At 37.0% G+C, this 23040-nt stretch overlaps 1 protein-coding gene across 1 annotated transcript in view; it reads right to left on the bottom strand.

The window, feature by feature from the left end:
• The window catches only part of ANO2 (anoctamin 2), a 169200-nt gene that overhangs the window by 27560 nt on the left and 118600 nt on the right, over positions 1 to 23040 (bottom strand). The window contains exons 15-19 of the mRNA XM_088537398.1: positions 10222 to 10296; positions 7459 to 7660; positions 2402 to 2513; positions 1143 to 1200; positions 148 to 248 (exon numbers count right to left, since the gene is read on the bottom strand). Coding sequence (XP_088393524.1) covers positions 148 to 248; positions 1143 to 1200; positions 2402 to 2513; positions 7459 to 7660; positions 10222 to 10296 — 548 coding nt within the window. The remainder of the gene's footprint in view (positions 1 to 147; positions 249 to 1142; positions 1201 to 2401; positions 2514 to 7458; positions 7661 to 10221; positions 10297 to 23040) is intronic.

Genomic DNA, 23040 nt, shown 5'->3' with positions numbered 1-23040 from the left:
AACCAGAAATGTGATTTATCATCACATTCAATTAGAATCTACTGAAGTCAGCGACAAAAATCTCATCCAGCTGAAAAAGGATCAAGCCTTTAATTTACAGTATTATGGGAATAAGTGCATGGTAATGGAGAAGGCTGAGATACATACGGGATTCCAATTTCAAATAGATTGTTTTGAATCAGTTGTTTTCCAAGCATAATAATGCTCAGTTGAATGCAGAGTTCCATCAAACAGCCTCCTGGAGCACACTGTAAATAAACAAAAATGCAGTGTGAAGGGAGCAAAGTAACTTTCGATATATTTAAAAGTATCCACCTAGAAGATCTATGTTTATCTGAGCTTGCAATCCTGCAACCAATTCATGCAGGAAAAGAACTCAGTGATCATTGCAATTATTTTCTTAACAAAGGATTTCATTTCCACTAATAAAATCATATTATGCAAAATGCATAGAGCTCTAAAATTAATTATTGTATCCTGGAGCTACTATGTTTTCTTTTATTTACTATATAATGAATCTAATAAACATAATGCTGCATCCCAAATTTTCTTCCAACCTGATGTCTCCCAAGGGAGAAGAAAAACCTTCGATCTTGAAAAGCCTTATGCATATGCTTTATTGCAAGCCCTTGAGTAAGTCTATTGATTGCAAGGGAATACCCACATCAGTTAAAAGGAGTTTTGAAAAAAAAATGCAGGTTTAGCACAAAATGGCTACAGCATTTTAGGCTGTTTGAACTGTGAGTCTTCTAGTAATTCATATTAAAGAATAAGAACCCAGATCCAAGTTTCAGTTTTGCCATAGGTTTCCCAAGGGCCTTGATTAAATTATTCAATATTTTTGTGCCTTACTGTCTGTTCATGAAACATGGACAAAAAAAAAAAAAATTGTAAGGCTTCACATATGAATCACTGCAAAGGGTTCAAAAACTATATAAAGAGAAAACATATACGTATCACAGAGAGAATTTGGATATGGCTATTTTGGATGATTTATGTTGAAAAATTAATATCTTGGTAAACTTATTAACTTCTTGTCTGTTTTTCCTTTTTTGTGTACTGAAACACACTTCACATGTCTCGTTTTGTTAATTTTTCTCTTTTAATTTTTCTTTGTTTGTTTGGATTTCATGTGTACTTGCCTCTTCCATTCGATAACCATCAAACACATATAAGTAACGACCAGGGCGGCCAACAAATCTGAAAGCAACAACAATATACGAAATAATATTAAAATTGATATAAAAATGCTAACTTTAACAACATTATTGTTCTTTCATATTAGCTAAAATCAGACTACTTTTAAAAGAAAAAAAAAACTTCTAGTCGACTTCAATTGTACAAAATGATTTCCAAGTAAGAGTGTTTTTACTTGTGTTTTCCTACTACATCTTGAAGAAATATTTTAATAATATGTTTTTAAAAGGAAAAAAATCAGTCCCTCGATTACAAATCATAGACAAAAATGGGAACATATATCCAAAATCGGATCCCCTTGTATCTGAGAAATGTCCCGAAGAAGTTTCTTTATATATGTGTCACTAATTCTTCAGTCAGTGATGCTGACCTGGATTAGAGAAGGATATAGATCAACAAACTTTAGAGTCCCCAAAGAAACAGTAAATTAGTATGAATCTAGACAACGTTCTTAAACTTTTGTGGTTCTTTTGCCAAAGTTTCAGCAAAATATCATTTTAAACTCTCCTTTCTAAAGCATGTGCAATATTGTGGATTTTTGAGTCCCAAAAGACAATGATCCTGAATCCATAGGAAGTCACACTTATTCAGCAGGACAACTGAATTACCTTTTTGGTGAATCAGCTCATTTGCCAAAACATGCGACTTCCAGTTAACTGCAACAATTTCTTAATTTAACTTGATATAATACAAATAATATAAATCATGGAGAAAGTAATAAGGAAAACAGTTCCACAGTTTCAAAAGAAGCAGCAAAATTCTTCTGTGTCAAATGATGCTTCAAGAAAATTTTCTAAAATGTGGATAGGTTAGACCAATAAGTGGTATCATTCATTAATAAATGAAAGCTTCCTTTTTAATAAAAAAGGAGCTATTTTCTGAGGTAAGGTTTATGCTTACATTAGTTCTAAAAAAAAAATACAAATAAAATTTCATTACAAGTGTATGCTCTACTCAGCAGAGAAAATATACAGGGCCTCACATCAGGCCCTACATTTCCAAAGCAAGCTCTAGACAAACCTGGTTATGGTGTTTTTCATAGCTGACAAGGCTGGCCAAATCCAAACTTAAATAAGTAGCCCTTTGTGTCCATTTTCAAATATGGATCCACCAATACATATACATTAATGTATATTGGGTTTTAATTTAAATATATACACATGAACATATATGCATATGTATAGGTACAGAACGTTTCACCTACCTTCCTTTAAAAAAGGCTACGTAAAAAATTGGTGCATAAGAATTCACAAACTTTAGTAAGAATGCTTTCAAAATCAGTCTCTCCTCAAAGGTTTTCTCAGTTTTTGGTACCTCTGGAAGAAAAGAGATGCAAATCACAGAAATCAATTAGTAATTATACAAACATTCCTGATAAACCCAAGTAACTAAACTAAACTGCACTAAACTAATCTGAAAACTTTGAGGTAGTATTTTTTTTTTTTTACTTCCACTTTCCATCAAAGGCCATTAGCTACTTTAAGGTCTCCAGACTAATTTGCTTTAGGCAAATGAATATCCAGTGCTTTGTTTTTTCTCTTAACTCCAAATGGTAGCATAATAATAGCAGATACATTAAAATGTGTATTTAGAAAGTATTACATAATTGATGACATTTGATTTTCACGAGTACGTGACAGCGAAGGTTGCCATGGCCTGGAAATTTCAAGATGTTTCATGAAGCTGAGTGAAAGACCACCCTCCTCAGCTTCATGACACATCTTGAAATTTCGGAATGGACCTCCGCTGTCACGTACTGTGAAATCAAATGTCATCAAATATGTAATACTTTTAAATACACATTTTAATGTATATGCTATTATTATGCCTACATTTTGGAGTTTGAAGAAAAAAAAAAAGCACTGGATATTCATTTGCCTAAAGCAAAATTAGTCTGGAGGACCTTAAAGTACATAAGCATATGCAGATGTGCATGTGAGGCCTTTATACAACTGCAACTACAAAGTATTAGTATTCTTAGTTAATGGGTGAAGAAGCTGAAGCACAGAGACTTTCAATCAGAAAAAAAGAAAACAACAACCAAGCAACCTAAACCCCTACTTAATGTGAACAAGCCTTTTTTTCTGTAATAGGATTTTTTATATATTTGAAGTTGAACTCAGGCTCAGGTACTTTTCTGAATTAGGCACTAAGTGAATTGCTAATCATAGCTCAAAATAAAAGCACATTTACTCTAATGCTTCTCCAAACATATAAAATACATGTTCTATATTTTTAACATTCTTATAAACTTATAACATATATATGTAAAATATGTATTTTATAAAACTTATAAAAATATTTCTTGAACATTTTCAGTATGTTCATTACTCTGAACATGATGCTTCCCAGGGTTGCCTTCAGTTTCCAAGGGAATTTTCTAGGAACAGATCTCCTAAGCAGTAGTAGAAACTTTTCAGTTGGACAGAAGCATTTGAAAAGTTGCATTTTTAAATATTTTGTCTGGACAAAATTATTTTACTACTCATCCTGAGTTTTGACTATTATGACAGCAGTTAATTTCACTGTTCAAAGCTCTTGAATGAGCTTCTGTAATATGAAAGTGTGATATAAAAAGGTAAATCTAGGAAATTAGTTTTAAGAATATTATTAAAATTTGGTTGAACTTGCCCATTTTTGCAAAAAATGTCCCCACTGCCCAGAATTATTTGTGACACTTGAAAACAGTTTCACTAAATCGATACAATCTGCTGATCCCCCAAAGTTCTTCTCTTAAGTTGTCAATCATCTTTGTGTACAAAAATTTAAATAAGCCTTCATAAGGAATTGAACAATTTTCGGATGCTGGAGAGATCTTCAGAGCAACTGCACAGGGCAAAAAGAATATTCGATAACAGCACTGTAGCTTTTTACAGAAGAGAGAAAAATCTCCTCTGTCTTAAAGAATATTTCCACAAAGATTAGCTCAGTCCCTGGGTGGAAATTTTCACACCATGCATAGTTCCACTTACTATTCACCTCTTCTGTCCCCACACTCAGATTTACTGTATATCGTAGCAATTTAGGCATGCACAGAATTTGTACTCTTATTAGCGGGTCTGCTATATAAGTAATACGTCCAGCGAGAAAGCTTTCAAAGCAAACAAGCCCTCAAAAAAAAAAAAAAAAAAGAAAAAAATTGTGTAGCAGAGTTCAAACTTTGCAGGTAGAGCTGAGGAATTGTTTTCATAAAACCAAAGCCCAAATAATACTGACTTCTATATTTAACTTGCAACTTCATGCAGGTCAAGGAAGAATAAGTGAGCAAATGCCTTGTAAATCATGTCTGACATGACCTGCTTATTGGAAATGGCACATTTAGCCTCAGAATACTAGGATATAATTTGCACCTTGCTGGTTGTAGCTCAAAAAAGAAGAGAATGTCAGTGGCCCATGTTGGCATTTCATGAAGGCTTGTGCTGAACTCGCATGGAGTCCTTGGGGCATCCTGTGAGAGTTTTCCATATTACTCACAGCTAAACTGTAATTACTACTTCCTTTAGGTAAAGCACAGACTTGGCAGATATTGAAGTAGAAAGCATGGGTATCAGTGGTATTATTCTTGGACTAACAGACATACTTAATTTTCTACCTGAACAAAACTTCAAATTAAGGGTGGAAATAGGTTCCTATGTCCCCTAAAGTTGTTCCTACTACCTAATAAGCATAGAACCATAGAATGCTGGAACGGTTGGTTGGAATGGTTGAAAGGGACCTCCAGAGGTCATCTAGTCCAAACCCCTTGCACATGCAGAGTCACCTAGAGCACGTGGCACAGGACTGCATCCAAGCGGGTTTTGAAGATCTCCAGAGAAGGAGACTCCACAACCTCTCTGGGCAGCCTGTTCCAGTGCTCTGTTACCTTCACTGTTAAGTAATTTTTACTTAAGTTCCTATGGAACTTTTGATGCTTCAGTTTCCGGATGTTCCTCAGCTTACAAATAAACTGGAATGTGAAAAGAAAATTGAGCCCTTTTTATCTGATTAGCAAAATGAAAGTTCACAACTTAAGGTGCATTTACCAGCATGAAATAAAGTGCTATTTTTTTTTCTTTTGTAAACATTATAATTACAGTTTGTATATGAGTCTAGCACTGGATAAACCTGCCTGAATGAACTTTGTAACTTGTGTAATTTGTAGAACTAGAGACTATTCATAAACTGGATCTTTTTTAAAGAAAACACCTCATGATTAATTAGGAATGATGGCTAGATAAATATGGCAGTATTGAAACTAATGCAAAGTGACAGGGGAAAAATAGTTTGCAATTAAGAGAGAAATTCTTCATTCTTTCACAGTTCACAGTGGTACACCTTTTCAAGGATGATATTTTCCTTCTGGATTTCTCCCACTGAGGCAATGGCAGTGGCCAGGTCCTCTCAGCCCTTGGTTATACCCTGTCGAATAGGGCAAACCCCACCTTCATCTCTACTCCTTTTACATTACAGTTGTACAATTTATTATCTGGGCAAGTGGAGTGGACAGCATTGCTCAGGTCACAAACAGCCAGCAGGTTGTCAGCTGCATGAAAGCTGAAAAATGAGCAGTTTTGGCTTGAATGCCTGTAAGCATTCAGTTTGGAGTAGTATGTATTTACACAGCCCTACTGCATTCTGTGTAAAGCTGCATGCAAAACAGAAACAAACAAACAAATAAAGACTAAAGGTGACATTTTATGAATTCTTTCACCTTTTTGTGAAAATTTGTTTTGCCTTTCTTTCTTTCAAAAAGTTTTGGAACTTAACCTAAAATCACAGGATTATACTTCAAAAAGTCAGGACTGGGCCTCTATTATAACGACTATATCTAAATTCGTAATTTATGTTGCTCTTTAAAAATATGACTTAAATAGATGACTTCACTTGTGGCTTTCAAAATGTTTTGGGAAAGTGAAAATAAAGAAATAAAGATCTTAAAGTTCCTCAGATTTGAAGTTCTAGGTACAACCAGCTTCATATTACTGTAGTTTTAGGGAAGGAATTTAAGGCACCAGTAAATCACAGAATCACAGAATGGTTGAGGTTGGAAGGGACCTGCAGAGATCATCTAGTCCAATCCCCCTGCTCAAGCCCCCCAGAGCATGTGACACGGGGTCGCATCCAGGTGGATTCTGAAGATCTCCAGAGAAGGAGACTCCTCAACCTCTCTGGGCAGCCTGTTCCAGTGCTCTGTCACCCTCACAGGAAAGAAGTTCTTCCTCATATGGAAATGGAACTTCCTGTGTTGTAATTTGTACTCATTACCCCTTGTTCTGTCGCCAGCCACCACTGAGAAGAGTTTGGCCCCATCCACCTTTTTACATTCTCCCCTCAGGTATTCATACATACTGACATAATGACTAAATCAAAACTGTTAAAAATTTTCTATTTTGGAAATGCAAATCAGATGCCCCAAAATTGACTCAGAGACAGGCAAAGCACTTACTGCCATTAAAGACTTTTGTGGTTGTCGACTACTTTGTTTTGAAAAACTGTCTTCGTGTCTAGCCTTTAAAATACATGAAATTAGAGGTGATTTATAAAACTGTTGGAAGAAATTATTAATTATGGCTATAAAATGCACACATTAGGACCCTATCTGTAAATGACTTTGGTCTAATATAACAATGCAAATCCCTAAGTGACACAGTAATAGAAGGACTGATTTGCATTTAAAAGTCCTATTAGGTACGTTGCCAGGTTTATTACCCTTAAACACCTAACTGAAATAACTACTATCAATAAAAGCCCAGCCCTAACATATCACTATAATAGCAAAACCATAATACCAAACCCATTCATACCACTGTAATGGCAAAACAAAACAAAACAAAATAAAACAAAACAAACAAAAAAGGATAGGCATCTGGTAAAAGTGCAAGTGAAGCTTTAGCCGAACTAGCAAAATCTTATAATAACCCACTGACTTTCAGTGAACCAAATGCCTAGAGGCATAACTATATATCAAAATACATAGCAGGTATAAAATTCTCAACTAGTGATTTTGGTACCGAGCCAGCACAATGAAAAAATACCAGCTGAGATCCTGGCAATAGCACAGCTGCATTAACATGGCATTATGGTCCAGCTAATTATTCCTATTAGTGGCAAACTGCATGCTGTGGCTACTTTCCAGTGGCATGTCTGAACATCTCACCCCACAGGCCTGATTTTTTTTCACTGGCAGTCTTCAGTAGGAAATACTCCTACCAGAACCTCCTTACACGCTCTCATGTCAATACATGTAGTGTACTAATGAGGAATGTGGTGGGATAGCTTTACCGATTTCTGTCAACCATTTGGCAACAGCTCCATAAATTTCATCAAGGATAAGTATCACAACTAGGTTAATGATGACAGCAGTTGCAGTCACAGTCACTCGAACATTTGACCTAGTTGTCTCATTTGTGCTGAATGACAAAGCTGCTGCTGTAGTAATTCGGTACACCATCACACCAAGCACTGCTGAAAATGTCAGCATAATCTGCAAACAAACGTACACATTAATTAGTTCAAGTAAAAAACTAGCATTTAAACAGAAGAATTGATGTGTATGTTGGATTTGTTTCATGATTTGGTGCTGTGTGTGTGCATCTTAGGGCAACACAGTAAGAGGATAATTAAATTAGAATATGACAATTCAAACTCTTTAACAAGGAAAATAATGAAGAAAATGGTTGCAAAGTGCTGAACTGGCTTAACAATTCCTGAAGTAGTGCAATTCCTCTGTAATTAAAAGTTCCGCACATTAACCATGCAGTATTTGCGGAATGAAGATAGTTCGATTTCAAAAATAATATTAAGTAAGGACATTTATCTGGAAATAGAATCATAGAATGCTTAGGGTTGGAAGGGACCTCTAGAGATCATCTAGTCCAACCCCCCTGCATACGCAGGGACACCTAGAGCACGTGGCACAGGACTGCATCCAAGCGGGTTTTGAAGATCTCCAGAGAAGGAGACTCCACAACCTCTCTGGGCAGCCTGTTCCAGTGCTCTGTCACCCTCACTGTTAAGAAATTTTTCCTTAAGTTCCTATGGAATTTTTGGTGTTTCAGTTTCCGGCCATTTCCTCTAGTCCTATCAGTGGCCACCACTGAAAAGAGACCATCCCCGTCCTCTGCACTCCCTCCCTTGAGGTACTTATAGACACTGATTAGATCCCCTCTCAGCCTTCTCTTCTCCAAGTACTGATGACTTGGCCCAAAGGGCCTACAGGTACATATAGTCACATAAATAGGCTTCATTGACTAGCACAACTCATCTGTGTGCTGCGCTCTGTAGAAGGTACACCTGCATTTGCTCAACTAGTGCCTCAAATTTAAAATTATTTTCCGCTTTTAAGTCTGACCTAGAAAGGGTTATTTACATTTTTGTCCCAGAAACCGGCTGGTATCTTGGGGTACTTCAGAGGCTGGCTCTGGCCCATGAGATGAGGGAAGCCAACCATACTAGTGAAGGTTAAGCTCTCAAAATGAAGTTGAATTTCACAGGGCAGTGTTATTCTGGTTAAAAAAATAATCAAATAAATAAACAAAATGATGGAACAGCAAATTTCATAGCCATAGCGGGAAATAGAAAGGGTACGTGTTTCTCTTTCATTTTTGCCTTTGGCAGTCATTCCAATGTACATTCATTATTTTAGGCAAAACATTTTGAGATCCTCAGATGAAAGATTATCCAAATTTAAAGGATTAGACAATTGTAATTATTTCAGTGGGCCTAAGGGCCCAAATTCACAGCACAGCTTTAAGGAAATTTACCACCTAATTTTAATGCAGAAGCAATGCTTTGCTGGATCTTTGCATTCAGGGGTGGATCATCTTATGAAACTGCAGTATTGTGAAAGAACCAGAATAAGAATCAGAGTTTTACTAAACATTGAGGATGAAATCTGGGCACAAGGTCAAAGTCCAAATATGCAACACTTGGAATTTAAACACAAATGGCAAAAATATGGTTTCCTTCCTTTCTTTTGTTTTCATTGTGTTGAGAAAACAGTTTGACATAATTTAACCTTTTGCCTATTTTCTCGTTTTATTTTTGCTACCAAACAAGCAAACAAAAATTCAGCTCTAGTTGAATTCAGCTCTAGTATCAACGCTAGTAATACAGAAACTTCAAGTATAGAGCTTTTATCTAATTTTTATCCAACTCACTATTGCATTACTGACCCCTACAGTATAGGGTGATTTCCCTATACTAATACTACACTGCCTATAATCCCTGCAATAATGCGAGAAAACAAAATAACACAAATTTGGTAGTGATCTAATTCTTCTTCCACATTTAGAGTCCACAAAAACAGGAAAAACAAAAGAGCTTCAGATCTTATTTTGTTTCACAGATTCATTCCTCTTAATAATCCTTCAAATAATCTTTGTCTGTTTTGCATCCAGCAAAACAGAAGAACTGAGGAAGGCTTATAAGACTGTTAGCAACTGACAGCACAGTACTCACTCCTCACATGGTTACTGGGAGGGTATCATTTTCTGTCTTCACAGCATTGTTCCTACTCTGCAGTTATACCTCTCGCCCCAATTTCATATGATCCAGGTGCCTGTTCTGCTTTTTGTTGTCATGGTCAACTTTTCATCTGGCTAATTCTCTCTTATTATTATGATAAACCATTTCTTTACTGAATACTTAAACTAGTCTGACCTGGATTAAATCGCTTCGAAACAGATGTGGAAATTGGCTGCAGAAAAGATCACCTACTAAGGCTGGTATGAATGAGGACAAACAGGAAAGCATACTAGAAGCTATAAAGCTGTGGGCTAGACTGATACCTTCATCCAAGTTGAATAACTTTTAAAAGTCCAAATACTTCTTTGGCTCCTCAGTTGCACTATTCGAGAATAGACTGTGAGATCCATCTGCCTGACTGAACATATATATCTCATGGACTATAACCCTAGTTCTTTTCAGATTATTATCATCCCTGACTATTATCATTCCTGTTTCTTTTTCAAGGTGCTTCTCAAAAAAAAAAAAAAAAAAAAAAACCCACACCTAATAAATATGGAAAATTACATATGATATTACCATAAATAAAATCAGCGAGAAGTTTGCTAGATATCCAGGCATCCGGTCTCTCCATGTCAGCTTCTCCTTTTCATCCTGGAACAAAACACAAAGATACAAAAACAGACATTTCAGACTGTGCATTAGCAAACACTAGCACAAGGAAGATCTGTTAATGAAAAACATTCTCATTTTACCAACTCCTGCCTAAATTTGAAATTACAAAGTTAGAAACACTGATACTTTAAAACAGGCTCTATAACTGGAGGGAAAATACAGGAAAAGAAGAAATCTTTTATCTACTTCTACCGAAAAGCAAGATTCAACCATTTTAAAGTGTTTTTTGGAAAACTTTAGAGGAATAGAAATAATTACTTGACCTAGATTTTTTATCTAAAGGTCCCTCAGTATGGTAATCTTTATTCAAATATGACCATGAAAATAATTCTTGCTATGACAACCTATTCTCAGATTCTTAGGAATTCTTAACTCTCTGCATCTTAGTATAGACAGAAATTACAGACACAGGGATACTTGGTACCCACCCACTCACCTATTTTCTCTTCAGGTGCAAAAGCCATACCCGCCTCCCCCCATCATATAATTTAAAGCACCTATGAGTACTTTTATAACCACAGTGAGGTAGAGGAGAAAATATGACTTATACAAGAAAACTTGGGGAAAAACAGGCAAATATGACCAAGAAAACTACTTCAAAAATGAAGAAATTTTGTAAAGTAAGACTTTTTCTTTTTGATTTGTGTTTTGTACCCTGAGTAATGAAAAACAGACCCTAAGGTTTTAAAAAGCAGTGTCTAAACTAGGTGTGAAAGGCAGTATTTTCAGGCAATAAGAGAAGTTAGGATTAATCCATTCAAGAGTGCCAAATCAGTTAAAGTTTAAGGACCCTGATTATTAGTGTGTATTGAGCATGCCCTCTGGAATCTTAGGACATGCATTAAGAACAAGGCATCTAGAAGCATCTAATCATTTTGGAATTCCTGGGTTTACCATCTGCATACTTTTTTGACATAAATTGCTTTCCAAACATATTTTGCAACCGGGAAATTCCTGAAACAAAGATTTAGAAATGTAACTGATTCTTAAAGTTTCCATTTATTACTAAAATAAATATGGACTACCTCCAAAAAATATCATCTTCACAAACATGGAGAAAATAGTCTGTTCTTTCTGGCTTTGCAGTGCCATATGGAAAATTGTACTTGCTACCACAGCAAGAATAAGACAATGCCAAACTGGGCGGAGTTCATAGGAATGAAAGAGATACAGATGATATTTGATACATACTGATTTATGGAGGAAAGATTAAGAGTGTCAGGGCCTTATCCCTTGTCAAAGTATGAAGGATTTGACAAATCAATTTCAAGATTTATCCGCCTTTTTTCCCTCTCCCACACGAAGTGCACTGCTCAGTGTCCTCATACCACAGCATTTCCTGGTGTCATTCACATCTCTTTATACTCTCTTGCCTAACATATTTGAGAAAGCATAGTCTTTAAGCAACCACATCTTCAAGTTATTTTAACCACTGAAGAAAGCTCCCCTAACTTTGTTAAGCCTTGGGAGTGATTTGACAATCTCTTCTTTCAATGTAGGATACAAATGGGGAAAATCAAGAGGAGAGGATGTGCAGAGGAGAAAATGTAGCACATGGATGAAGGAAGGAACAGAAGGTCAGCATACCACCTAGTCAGCCTTCTCCTTCACGTATGTGCTCCCTCAATCTTATGTGGCTTTGCTAAGAGTTTGGTCTTCTGTCTAGCCAGCACTTAACCAAAGGGAAATATGGACACCATGACTGAATTTATAAGAAGCAGGAAAAAGCTTCATGAAAATATTACTGACTACTTTAACATGCATGCCGCAAATCCTAAAATTTGAATTAATACAGTAGGCAACAGAATGCTATTTTCACTTATGGCACTTGCCTAGAAAGCCAAAGCTTGGTATTTTATATTGCACTTGATTCTACTCTCTGGCAACAGTGCCATCTAGCTTCTAGAAGCCTGCACCTTTTCTGGTAGCAAAATATCATGCTTGAATGCAACAGCTAGTAAGATTATTTCACTCTAAATTGCACTAATTTATTCACAGATTCATTATAGATTATGGCACATAATCCATTCTTATCTATAATATGTGAATTACAGAACATTGTCTGGACTGAAGGTAAGGGCAGAGAGGAGTGGGACAGACATCCTTTACTGATGATTGATGAAAACTCAGTCATACTGGCAAGGAATATATCTGCAGCAGCCCAAGAGATGTATATATTTATTGACATAACAAGATGAAATGGGTCATCTGAAGAATAATCTCAGCGGCAGATACATTGCACTGTGGAATATTCCCCAAAAGGAAACATTATTGGGGGAATATTTCTACTCAGACCAAAACAAACAAACAAACAAACAAAAATCCCAACTCAATAGAGGCTGTATTTCTGTGATGAATAATATGAGCCAGTCGTTCTCTTCTATAACATTTTTTTCAGGTGCTTTAAATATAATGCTGTATATTCAATCATCTTAGACAAAATAAAATAAAATAAAATAAAGGGCATGTGGCCATGTAGCTGTTGTACTCGTATGTAGTGATGTGTTCCTGTTTTAATGTAGAGGTGAATGTACTTCTTGCATGAACACAATTATTTACTAACAAAAAGAAAAAAAAAATCACAAGTATCATCCAGGTTCTGTTGGATGGCTTGTTTCTTTATGAGTTACCTAACTTGGCAAAGATCCAAACTCTGCAGCTCTAATATGTTTCCAGCCATGGAAGCCTGGAATCGCACTTAATTTGGACAGGAGCGCCAAGTGACTTTCAGAAAACAGTTCTATGTTTCTCTCAATTAAACCACAGCCAGTTAGGTCAGAACACAAGTATTTCAGTTATTTATTTATATTTTCCCACAAGAGAACACCTCCCCAAAACAGGTGTTTCTTAAAAATAATCATGCCAGTCCAACCTGCACTCAGGGAGCAAAGTAACATACTTTCCTTTTTCTGTATTCTTCTTTGTAACAACAGTTCTACAATTCAAACTCTTCAGGCAGTTGCATCCGGGCAACCCCCATGACTTCACTGGATGTGCACAGGGCAGCAATAAATTGTCTGGAACTTAGTAAAAGATATACAGGGAAGAATAGAAGCATTTTCTCTTGGCTTTCTCAGCTCTAGGACAGCTAATATCAGAAAATATATATATATATTATATATATAATATATATATACACACATATGTATATATATTTGCAAAGCCAAAATCCACAAATTCATCTCTAAATATTGCCAGGAAATGTCAAACAAGAAAATGCCATTTTTATATGTATGATTTTCTTAGTAGAAACAAAATCATTAGTTTTTGTAAAAAAAAAAAAAAAAAGGGGGGGGGGGTCAAAATGAGAAGAGAAGGACTGTAGTATCAAATTCAGCTCTGTAATTGATAAACACTCAAGATATTGCATTTGTGAGGCTCCAGACAAGGAATGAGAGCTTCTTCTGAAATGAAAGTTCCCTAGAATTTTATTCATGGACCAAATAAGGACAAGGAGCAAGTGATACTCAAGAGCTTCTTGGAGGGTAAAAGAAGCAAAGAATGATAAAAATTCTGTGCCGCAGGCTGTTTTCAAGGCACAGGTAGAAGAGGCGGTGACATAAAACACAGCACAATGAAGACATGCCAGGGTTTCTGCATTCTTGCAGTGATAATTACAAACAAGAAACTGTTTGGACAAGTTCACAGAGCTGTCTAGCCTCTGTTTTGAACTACTTGCTCTCAAGCTTCTGAGTAGACAGCCCAAACTGTTGCTACCTTCTGTTGCAAACCTTTTGTTAATGTTTGTATCCATCCCAGCCTAAAACCAGCCTTGAAAGCTCTACCTTCATAGTCCCACAAAAGCTGGAAGACCTGCTGTTTTGGAACTGCTTAAAAGAGAGAGAAAACAGTTGTTTTGTGAGCAGTCTGTTGTTCCAGGCTTGCTTATGTAAATGATCCACCAAGATTTTTCTGGAGCCTGCTGAAGGACTGCAAAACTGTTAATTAAAAACTTTTTTGTTGCTTTGAAACATACAGAGTAGTACAACACTTCACAAGCTTTCAGTAGATTTTTTAATTGACTTTTACTCTAAATTATATGTGGTAGGAATTAGGAATAGTGAGCTATGAGAACTACATGAAAAGATGATGAAAATTAACACAATTTAAGGCTAAAACAGGCTATTGTTTGTCATCCTCTCTTGATGTCTTTTATAATGTAGGCCCCAGAACTTCTTTGAGGCAATTTTCACTATAAGTCTAGTAAGCATCATTGAATTAATACAATATTTGTAAGAGAAACCTCTAGTGATGACTTGAACATTTCTGTGATGAACAGTCTTATTAGGTCACTCCAATTCCTAATAATTTTTGGTTTTGAAACTGTGCATTTTTTTTTCCAGGCTGAATTTGCATATCTGAATCTTCTAGTCTTCACACCTGGCCACTTTTTCTGTTCAGAGCCTCTATTAACAGATTGGTTTGGCCCTAAGGTCTTGCAGGTGATGATCAAGCCAGCTCTTGTTTTTTTTCTGCTAGATTATACTACTCAGTATGGAGAAAGGCAGCCATGCATGAGCCTTTTTTCCTCCGTGATTTTATTTGAAAGAAATCTGTCACAAACAGCAGTCCTGGCCTGACCCAGGCTACTCAAATGTCCCTTCCTACAATAAATTTTGCAAAAGATATGTAAGTAGCAAAAGGTCCTGTGCCTCAAGATACCCATCCTTTCCATAATACTGGACATATTACATGATGGTTGCTGTGTTTAGTGTTGGATATGCTTTGAGTCAGGGACACAGTGAAATGCTTTGAGTCAGGGACACAGTGAAGCCTGGAGGAAAAGAATATGCCACTCTTCTGTCAGCCCTGCCAAAAAATTGAGGAAAGGATCAGCTAATCTTTCTAGTCCTTATCAGTCTCAATATTATTTTCTGAAAACCCTACTTTAATTTCAGAGACAAAAAAATAACACTGCTCACAATAGTTCTGTGGAAGCATTTCAAGCTGCTTCATTCACTTATGCATAATGAGAAAATGCTGAAAGCCTACTGTCAATGTAATTTACACTTAAATTAAAGGTAATCTTGCTTAATTTATCTCACTTTATTTTGAAAAAGCAAAAGTTTTATATTCCATTCTATTTAAATCTCAGACTTTGATAAACATATTAATGCATCTAGTGCGGTGTAGTATATTGCAGTCATTAGAATGTAAATGGCATTAAGGTACCAGTCTTTACATCATATTTGAAATCAATTTCTTGATATTTACATATGGTTCAAGTGAAAACTGGAAGCACTTCTCTTTTTACAATGACAGTTTAACATATGGCTTTACAAATACGAATTATTTATGTAAACTTGAAGCCATTCAAAATACTACCAGAAAAACAATAGGGCTACATCTGTAGTCATAAATATTCATTGCTTACCAATGTTCTTCGAAGCTGTTTAATAAATCATAATGAGTTGGATGCAAGAAGTCAAAGGGACAGTACAAAGGTATTTAGAGAATTGATGTGGCTTCCAAAGTAACCACAGATCACGCTACACAGGATATCATACTAGGGAAGATGATAGTGGAATGCCACAAGCTGTGGCATGAAGTGTTACGTTCTTACTTGTTTTTTTTTTTAAGTTTTAATATCAAGCAATGTGCAAAAACGCAAAAAGGAGAAAAGGAGTTTAAGACTTAACTCTTTTGAAAGTGCTAATTTGAGTCTTTCCTATCATTAACAAAATAGAGTAGGGTTTATCAATAAAATAAATTTCAGTAGTCCCATACCAGAAAAAAAAAAAGAGACAGAAGCTGTAGCAGTGTCTGCATGAAACTATCGTAGAGTATCTAGTCAGAGATCACTATACAGTTTCTCCTATAAGTAACAGAGTAAAAATTCTGAAAGTCATGTTTATTTAATTTGTAGATGGTACTAAATTAGGAGACACCATGAACTATGAAGAGGACACAGAATTATAAACCTTGCTGTGGTGAAGTGAGAAATACAAGCATGAAATAGAATGAGATTCAAGTAGGGAAATAATGGCCAATACAACTGGAAAATAATTAGACCTGCAATAATGATCAGCAGAGAATAAGTGGTATCCAGGTCTTGGAGAGCAATAAGTTACAGTTCGAAAATGAGCCTGGAGAGAATAGAAATGTTCATAATCCACACTTGTATCATCTTCACAGGTAGTGAAGACATAAATGGTTTAAAGCATGTATCTTCTCTATGGAAGTAAATTCAACACAGTTGCATTCCACAGAGGACTGAGTTAAGTAAGTGGCATCCAAAACATCAGACCTCTAATGTCTTCGTTTAAAAAATATCTGGCACTTACACACAGCAAGGGACTGGGCTGAGTCTATTGCAGTTATTTACATTTGGTAGAAAGCAAACTTAATATGAGTACATCATTGCTAATGGTGAAAACAGACGTGAGCTGACCCTACCCGCGCTATTTCTAGAACTCAAGCATGAACTCCTAAGCTGATTGGATTGCTGATAGGATTTCTGGAAAGAGTTGCCAGACTAATTGGATCATTTGGGATGCATTACTTCCTTTCTGAGACATGTTCAAGCTTCCCATACTATGCTGCAAATTTTCTGAATTTCCAATGTTATCACAGAAATTGAACAAGATCATTTGACACCGATTATTCACAAATACAACCATATAATTAGGCTGGGTGACAAGGCACAGGAATATTTAGGAGAAATAGACAACCTACAAGCAGAGATAAGGCCACAAGAGATCTTTTCAAGACTCCCATGTAGTGTTTTGTTGACATGTTCCCCCTGTAGTTTCAGGCTGCTGCTGTGTGTTTTCCATCCTGCGGCATCATTATCCACTGCACTGGCATGCCCAGACAACTCAGAGAACCTATTTCAGGGTACAGAAAAATGTAGTATTCCCACAGAGGCAATGTTTTTCTCTTTCTACTGTCCCAACTACACCTCAGAGATGCCAGAAGATTTACAGCGATATGGAATCTTGTATTTAAGTTCCATGTTATAAACATATTTCAAAAAAACTGAAAAAAAATATTTTGGAAAAAAGCTTTCAGTGTCAAATCATTGATGTAGCATAGCCCCACTGTCCCCAGAAATATGTAGGCTGATCCTCTCATCTGTTGCACCAATTTTGAATTGGACTTCTGGAAGATATTCAAGGTACACTCCATCCAAGAGAAAATCACAGGGATTTGTTGAGAATCCTCTATTGACAAAAATCTGTTCTACAGCCCTCTACTACACATTCCATTCCTCTGACTAAGATAAGATATGGGGCTGAAATGACAGTGACAAATATGGCCCAGACATTGGTGATTTGTCTTTGGGCAAAGCTTGGACTGTGATTAGGGCAACCAGATTTTTGATGAGCATCCACAGAGATGTAGGAGTTTCATCTTATCATCACAGAAACACACACATAGCCGTTATGTGCTCCATACTTTGCTTTCTGAGGAATTCATTACTGTCTCAGAATGTAGCCTGTGACATTCAAAGATTTGCAGTTAATCTATATGTCTGTGAGCATCTAAACAAGACATGCATGAAGCACTCAAATCAACGTCAATACTCTCCATTCTCATAGAAAAAAAAAAAAGAAAGGATCGATTAATCCCTCCCTAATAAAGATCTGACAATTCCTATTCAAATGTATTTTCAGAATAATGAATGATCTTAGCAAACACTTCGTGGCCTAAAAACAACTGCATGAAAAAAAAAATCAGGCTTCTTTTTTTCATGATACTTAAGATTTAAAGATTACTCAGTTATAACCATTATAAAAGGTTACAACCATTGAGACTCCACTATCACTTTTCTCTATTACTGATGATAACATACATTTTATCTTGATATAACTGTAAAAGATATAAGATATGTAAGATATAAGATATGTAAGATATAACTCTTGATATAACTGTAAAAAAGCCTCTTTCTAAATACCAACATATTCTATAGTTCAAGTGAGAACTACAGCAACTCAATCTACTACCTAGATGATTACACCATTTCTTTGTTTCTTCTTGACAATTTCTATAATATCTATATTGTTGATATTAAAATATATTCTCAAATGAATAAAGAAGTATTCTCTTAAACTAATCTGTAACAATGTGAGAAATTTATTTTTAATCCTATTTCTTAATACATTTATCACTAAGGCCTTAATTTTATTTAATTTACCAATTTCCAATTACTTTACACTTCCAATGCTGATCTTATATTTTCTTTATTTCATGACATGTCTGACCATTGTTCTGGAGATTTACAAGATGCCAGTTCACAAGTTTTCAGCTGTTTAAGAAGTATGCAGATGGGTAGAAATGGTAAATATTTTCAGTAACTAAAATAAAAATTTTATACGATGCATGGAAACCTTCCATTTTCTTAGTAAAGGTGAAAAAATTTGCTTGTTGCAGTTTTAAATTTTCTTTGCTTTTGTTTAAAAATTGAGTATTTCAGAATGTAAGATTTAAATATAAATTCCTTTGAAGAGAAGTCTTCTTTAATTAAGAAATGGTAAAAGAACTCCTTGGATTAATTTACTTATCAGATTATTCTTGCAATCAAGTTATGATAGTGATGTTTAGAAAGCAGAGTTATGAAAAATTGTTACATCTTTGCATCCTGAACTTAACCTGGATTAGTGATTGAACTATTACGAGGTTCCACTTTAATTTTACTATTAAACAATTCATCATTTGTATGAGAGAACTTAACCATACTAAAACTTTGACTATTCAGGAGTCTGAAGATATATCAAGCTCATAGTTTAGGTGTCCATTCTTCTACAATATACTTCAAATTTTATTCAATGAATGGCACTGCATTTGTAAAGAGATGGCTATCAATTCTTTATGTGTAATTTAGATAACACTTTATGATGCTACGGTTGAACTTTAAAGGTATAAAGAACAATACATTTGCATTTCTAATTACTTTTACAGTAATAGTTGGGGTAACTTCTTTTTATAAAACCTGCAATTGTCAGCCCAAATTTATTCCCTCTTCTGCCTATCAGGGGTTATTAACACTATATCCTTTCTGTGTTGCTAAACTTTCATTAAAATTAGACTGTAATGGCAGTAATGGGAAACGGATGCTAGCACTGAAAAGAAAAAAACAATCTTAAAACACAAATATTTACAGAGGAGTTATTTGGTAGTCAAAATATTTAAATTCAGTTTAGAACTGCAACATAAAACAGCCTCCCCAAACTGTGTCATTGACCATGAGTCAATGGAGAAGAAGCATCAGCAAGAGAGAGAGAGAACATGTAAATATATCTCAGTGTTTCATTCATATAGATCTTTGAAAAGGCAAAGGGCCTTTTACCTTATTCAGAACATGCAATGTTCACTGGTATACCTGCACAGTGCAACAAGGAAAAGAGAAAATTCATTAAAAGATCTCTGGAATCTAGTAGGGTTGGGGAATTCTCTATTATTTGTAGTTTTGAAATCAAGTCCGTAGGATTCTCTGCTTGTTTTCTATCTTGAAGTGATTGAAGTGTTGTTGCAGAATTGTTGCAGGACTTGTTTAATGAAATTCTGTAACTTTAATTATATGGAAGATCAGATCAGATCAAAATTTAAAATAAAACGTATTTCAAAAGATGCCTAAGTAAAGGAAATAAATGAACAGTCTTCATGTTTATAGCTGATAGGAGTAAGAAGTGGGAGATTAAACCTCGACAATGAAAATTTCCTATACTTTCTTCAAATTACCAATAGTGGAGATAGTGACCAGTAGTTCCCAGCAGTTACTCATAGAAAATGAGTTGAGGCACTATCACTCAGAAGTGAGTAATTCTTCTATCGTGTGTCCAAATACACATCTCATCTTACATGAGCAAATACAACAATCACAGGTCTATTCCAAGGGAATACTGGTCACTGAAGATATGCTCCTTGTTAAATTAAAGAGAGCATTATTTGATGCTTGCCTCACAGAACAGTTTACCCAGAATATAGCCAGGAAATTTAGATATATGACTTCACAGCAGAAACTTCACAGCCGTCAGTGCCTTATCATGAAACAGAAGAGCTAGAGAAACTGCTTGAGTCTCTTTGCCTCACAAATCTGTTTTCACTTGTCTATGGCAGGGACAGAGCTGCCAACTTCAGGTCTTCCCAGGGAATTCTTCTACTTTCATATCACTTAAATCCAGCAACCCAGCAGTGTTCTGCCGCTCAGCCTTCATCTCACAAGTATGACTTTCTGAGCCAACCATCATAAACTTGTGTCCTTGTCACTGATGGAGAAAGCAAGAAGGGCTGACTTGTAGATCCTACAGATAAGCAAACATGCCTTCAGATAAGCCCAGGTTCTGAATCAGTGATGTCAAGGAAGCCTGTTATTTGATATCACGCTGAAAAACAGGAGTGCTAGATCTACAAAGTCCTGTGCTGCTCAGAGGCCACAGAACTCCACGTTGCAAACAAACACAACTAGTCAGAGGTCATAAGCAAGGACTCTAATGCATCAGGGTCCATCCAAATCAGTAAAATTCTGTTAGCTGACATTGGTTGGGGAAATAAAGAAATGTCTGTTCCTTGAGCGCGTGAGGTGATATGTACTATATAAACACCTCTTTTTCAGAGTTTTTTTGGGTGCCTTCCCTTATTACTTGTCCTCTTGTTTTCCATTTTATTTCATGAAATCGGGCCATGCAACTTTATATAGCTCAAGTAAACCTGTACACATAGCTCCATATACATAGCTCCAAATACTATGTACAGAGCTCACTGTAGCTGTGTAAAATCCTTCAACTGTAAATGCATGGCAGCATTATGACTGCTTAAAAAGCATCAGTGAGATTTTTTGATGTGTCTACATAAACACCTAAGTGAACATACCTATGTATGCTACAAATACTTATACATACTTGTGGGAGCATATCTAAGTAACGGAGGCTTCCTGATAGAAGACGGATACAATGAGCCGGACTAAGACCAAGGCGAAAAGATCGTGGGAAAGTCACCAGCTACAAGAACACAGACATAGGAGAGGAAGAACCTGTAAGCAAGCTTATCAGTGCAGGATAGAGGACTGTGTGCGGGCCAATCATGTAAACGTGTGCCCCAATATCTACTGCCAACCTAGTACAGTAGAAGACGCGTGGACAGTAGTATGCAACCAATCGTAATGTAAGCGTACGCATGGCTAGATGACTTAACAGAAATGCAGTAGATAAATAGAGTGCTGTAGTGCGAATAAAGTGATTTCTGTTAGACTCATATTGAAGCCTTCAAGAGTCGTGTCTGGCCTCCCGCAGATGGTGACCCTGACATGATGCGATTTCAGTGCATTTGAAGAGGGACACCCCAACGGGAGCACCTGGCTGGGGAACGGCTCGGTGGGACCGAGGTCCAGGACGGATTGGGTGGCAATCCATGAAGATTTGAAGATTCGTTGCAACGGACACCTGGTGGGGGTGAGCAGCCAGGGCAGGAGATGGGGCAGTCAGTAACTAAGGAAGAAAGTGCAATTGTCAAGCTCCTCCTTCATATTCTGTCTAAGAGAGGAATTAACTATGATGAACAGACCCTCTGCAAGTTTTTGATCTGGTGCAGAGAGAATGGGTTCAAAGCCAAGCCCCACCTAGCATTCGATGTGGAGACGTGGAAGAACGTAGGGCGGCAGCTCTGGGATCATATCGCTGACGGGGATAAGCAGGCCAGGGACCTTGCTACTACATGACAGCTAGTCATAGGTACCTTATCCGATATGAAAGCAGAAAAGAAAGTGGCTGCCGGAGTCACGGCAGCCTTTGCGAGCACTTCAGGAACGGGACCGCCACGTCACCAAAAACCACTGGTGTTTGGAGATCCATTGACAACCCCCACGTCCCTGCCCACGTCTGCCCCAGTGCCCCTGCCCCTGCCCGCGTCCCCACCTCTGCCCCCGCCCGCAACCGCGCCTGCGCCGTCTGCGCCCCCGCTTCTGGACGCACCCCGGAGAGCCTGAGAACGACCTGGCTGGGTCCAGGAGTTGTTGGATCGCCTTGAAAACTTACAGAAGGGGGCCAGGGAAGGGAAAATGAATGAGACCAAGGAGACAGTGGTGCAGGGAAAAGCGGATTGTCATCCCCAAAGTCACTGGAGGGAGATGAGACTGTCATTAGGGAGGCAAGGAGTGTTGTCAGCATTTCCTGTAACAGCGGGTCCTCAGGGTCAGCCAAATCAGTGGACACCTTTATCATTTGATTTAGTGAAAGAGGCACGTAAATCAGTACAGCAGTATGGCTTACACGGTCCACAGACTGTGAATCCGATACTGAGAAAGAGATTTGATCTATCTTTTAAAGTGAGCGTTGGAGAATTGTAATGCTTTAAGTGAGGACAGAAACCGTTATTAGGGCTATTCTTTCTATTTGCTATGTTCGTCTGTATTATGTGTTGTATCCTTTGTATAATGATGCTGGCACGAGGTATGGTTGAAGCTGCTATGAAAACGTTATCTGTTCGGGTCCTTCGCTACAATAGATTGACCTCTACAGCTCACAGGGTGGCATGTATTGGAGGTGGAAATTTGTATGATCTGTAGAGTCATAAAACTATTGTGCGAAATACAATCCAGATCTTGAGAAAGAGGATGTTTGCCTGCCTGGGCTGAGCGATAAGGAGCACGGAGGTGGCTCCTCAGCCAGGTTCACAGCCGACCTCCGAAAGCAGTTGAAGGCGGCTGCTCGACTGGGCTTGTAGCCAACTTAACTGCAAACATCCTCTAAACTAGTTTGAAGGTCACACACCTGACAGGGAGGAAGA

This window comes from Tinamus guttatus, unplaced genomic scaffold (assembly GCF_059628265.1).
Source record: "Tinamus guttatus ecotype Peru unplaced genomic scaffold, ASM5962826v1 Tinamus_guttatus_pri_ptg000753l, whole genome shotgun sequence".
Lineage (NCBI taxonomy): Eukaryota > Metazoa > Chordata > Aves > Tinamiformes > Tinamidae > Tinamus > Tinamus guttatus.
The sequence above is the reverse complement of the archived record's forward strand: the minus strand, read 5'-3'. Positions and strand labels throughout refer to the sequence as shown.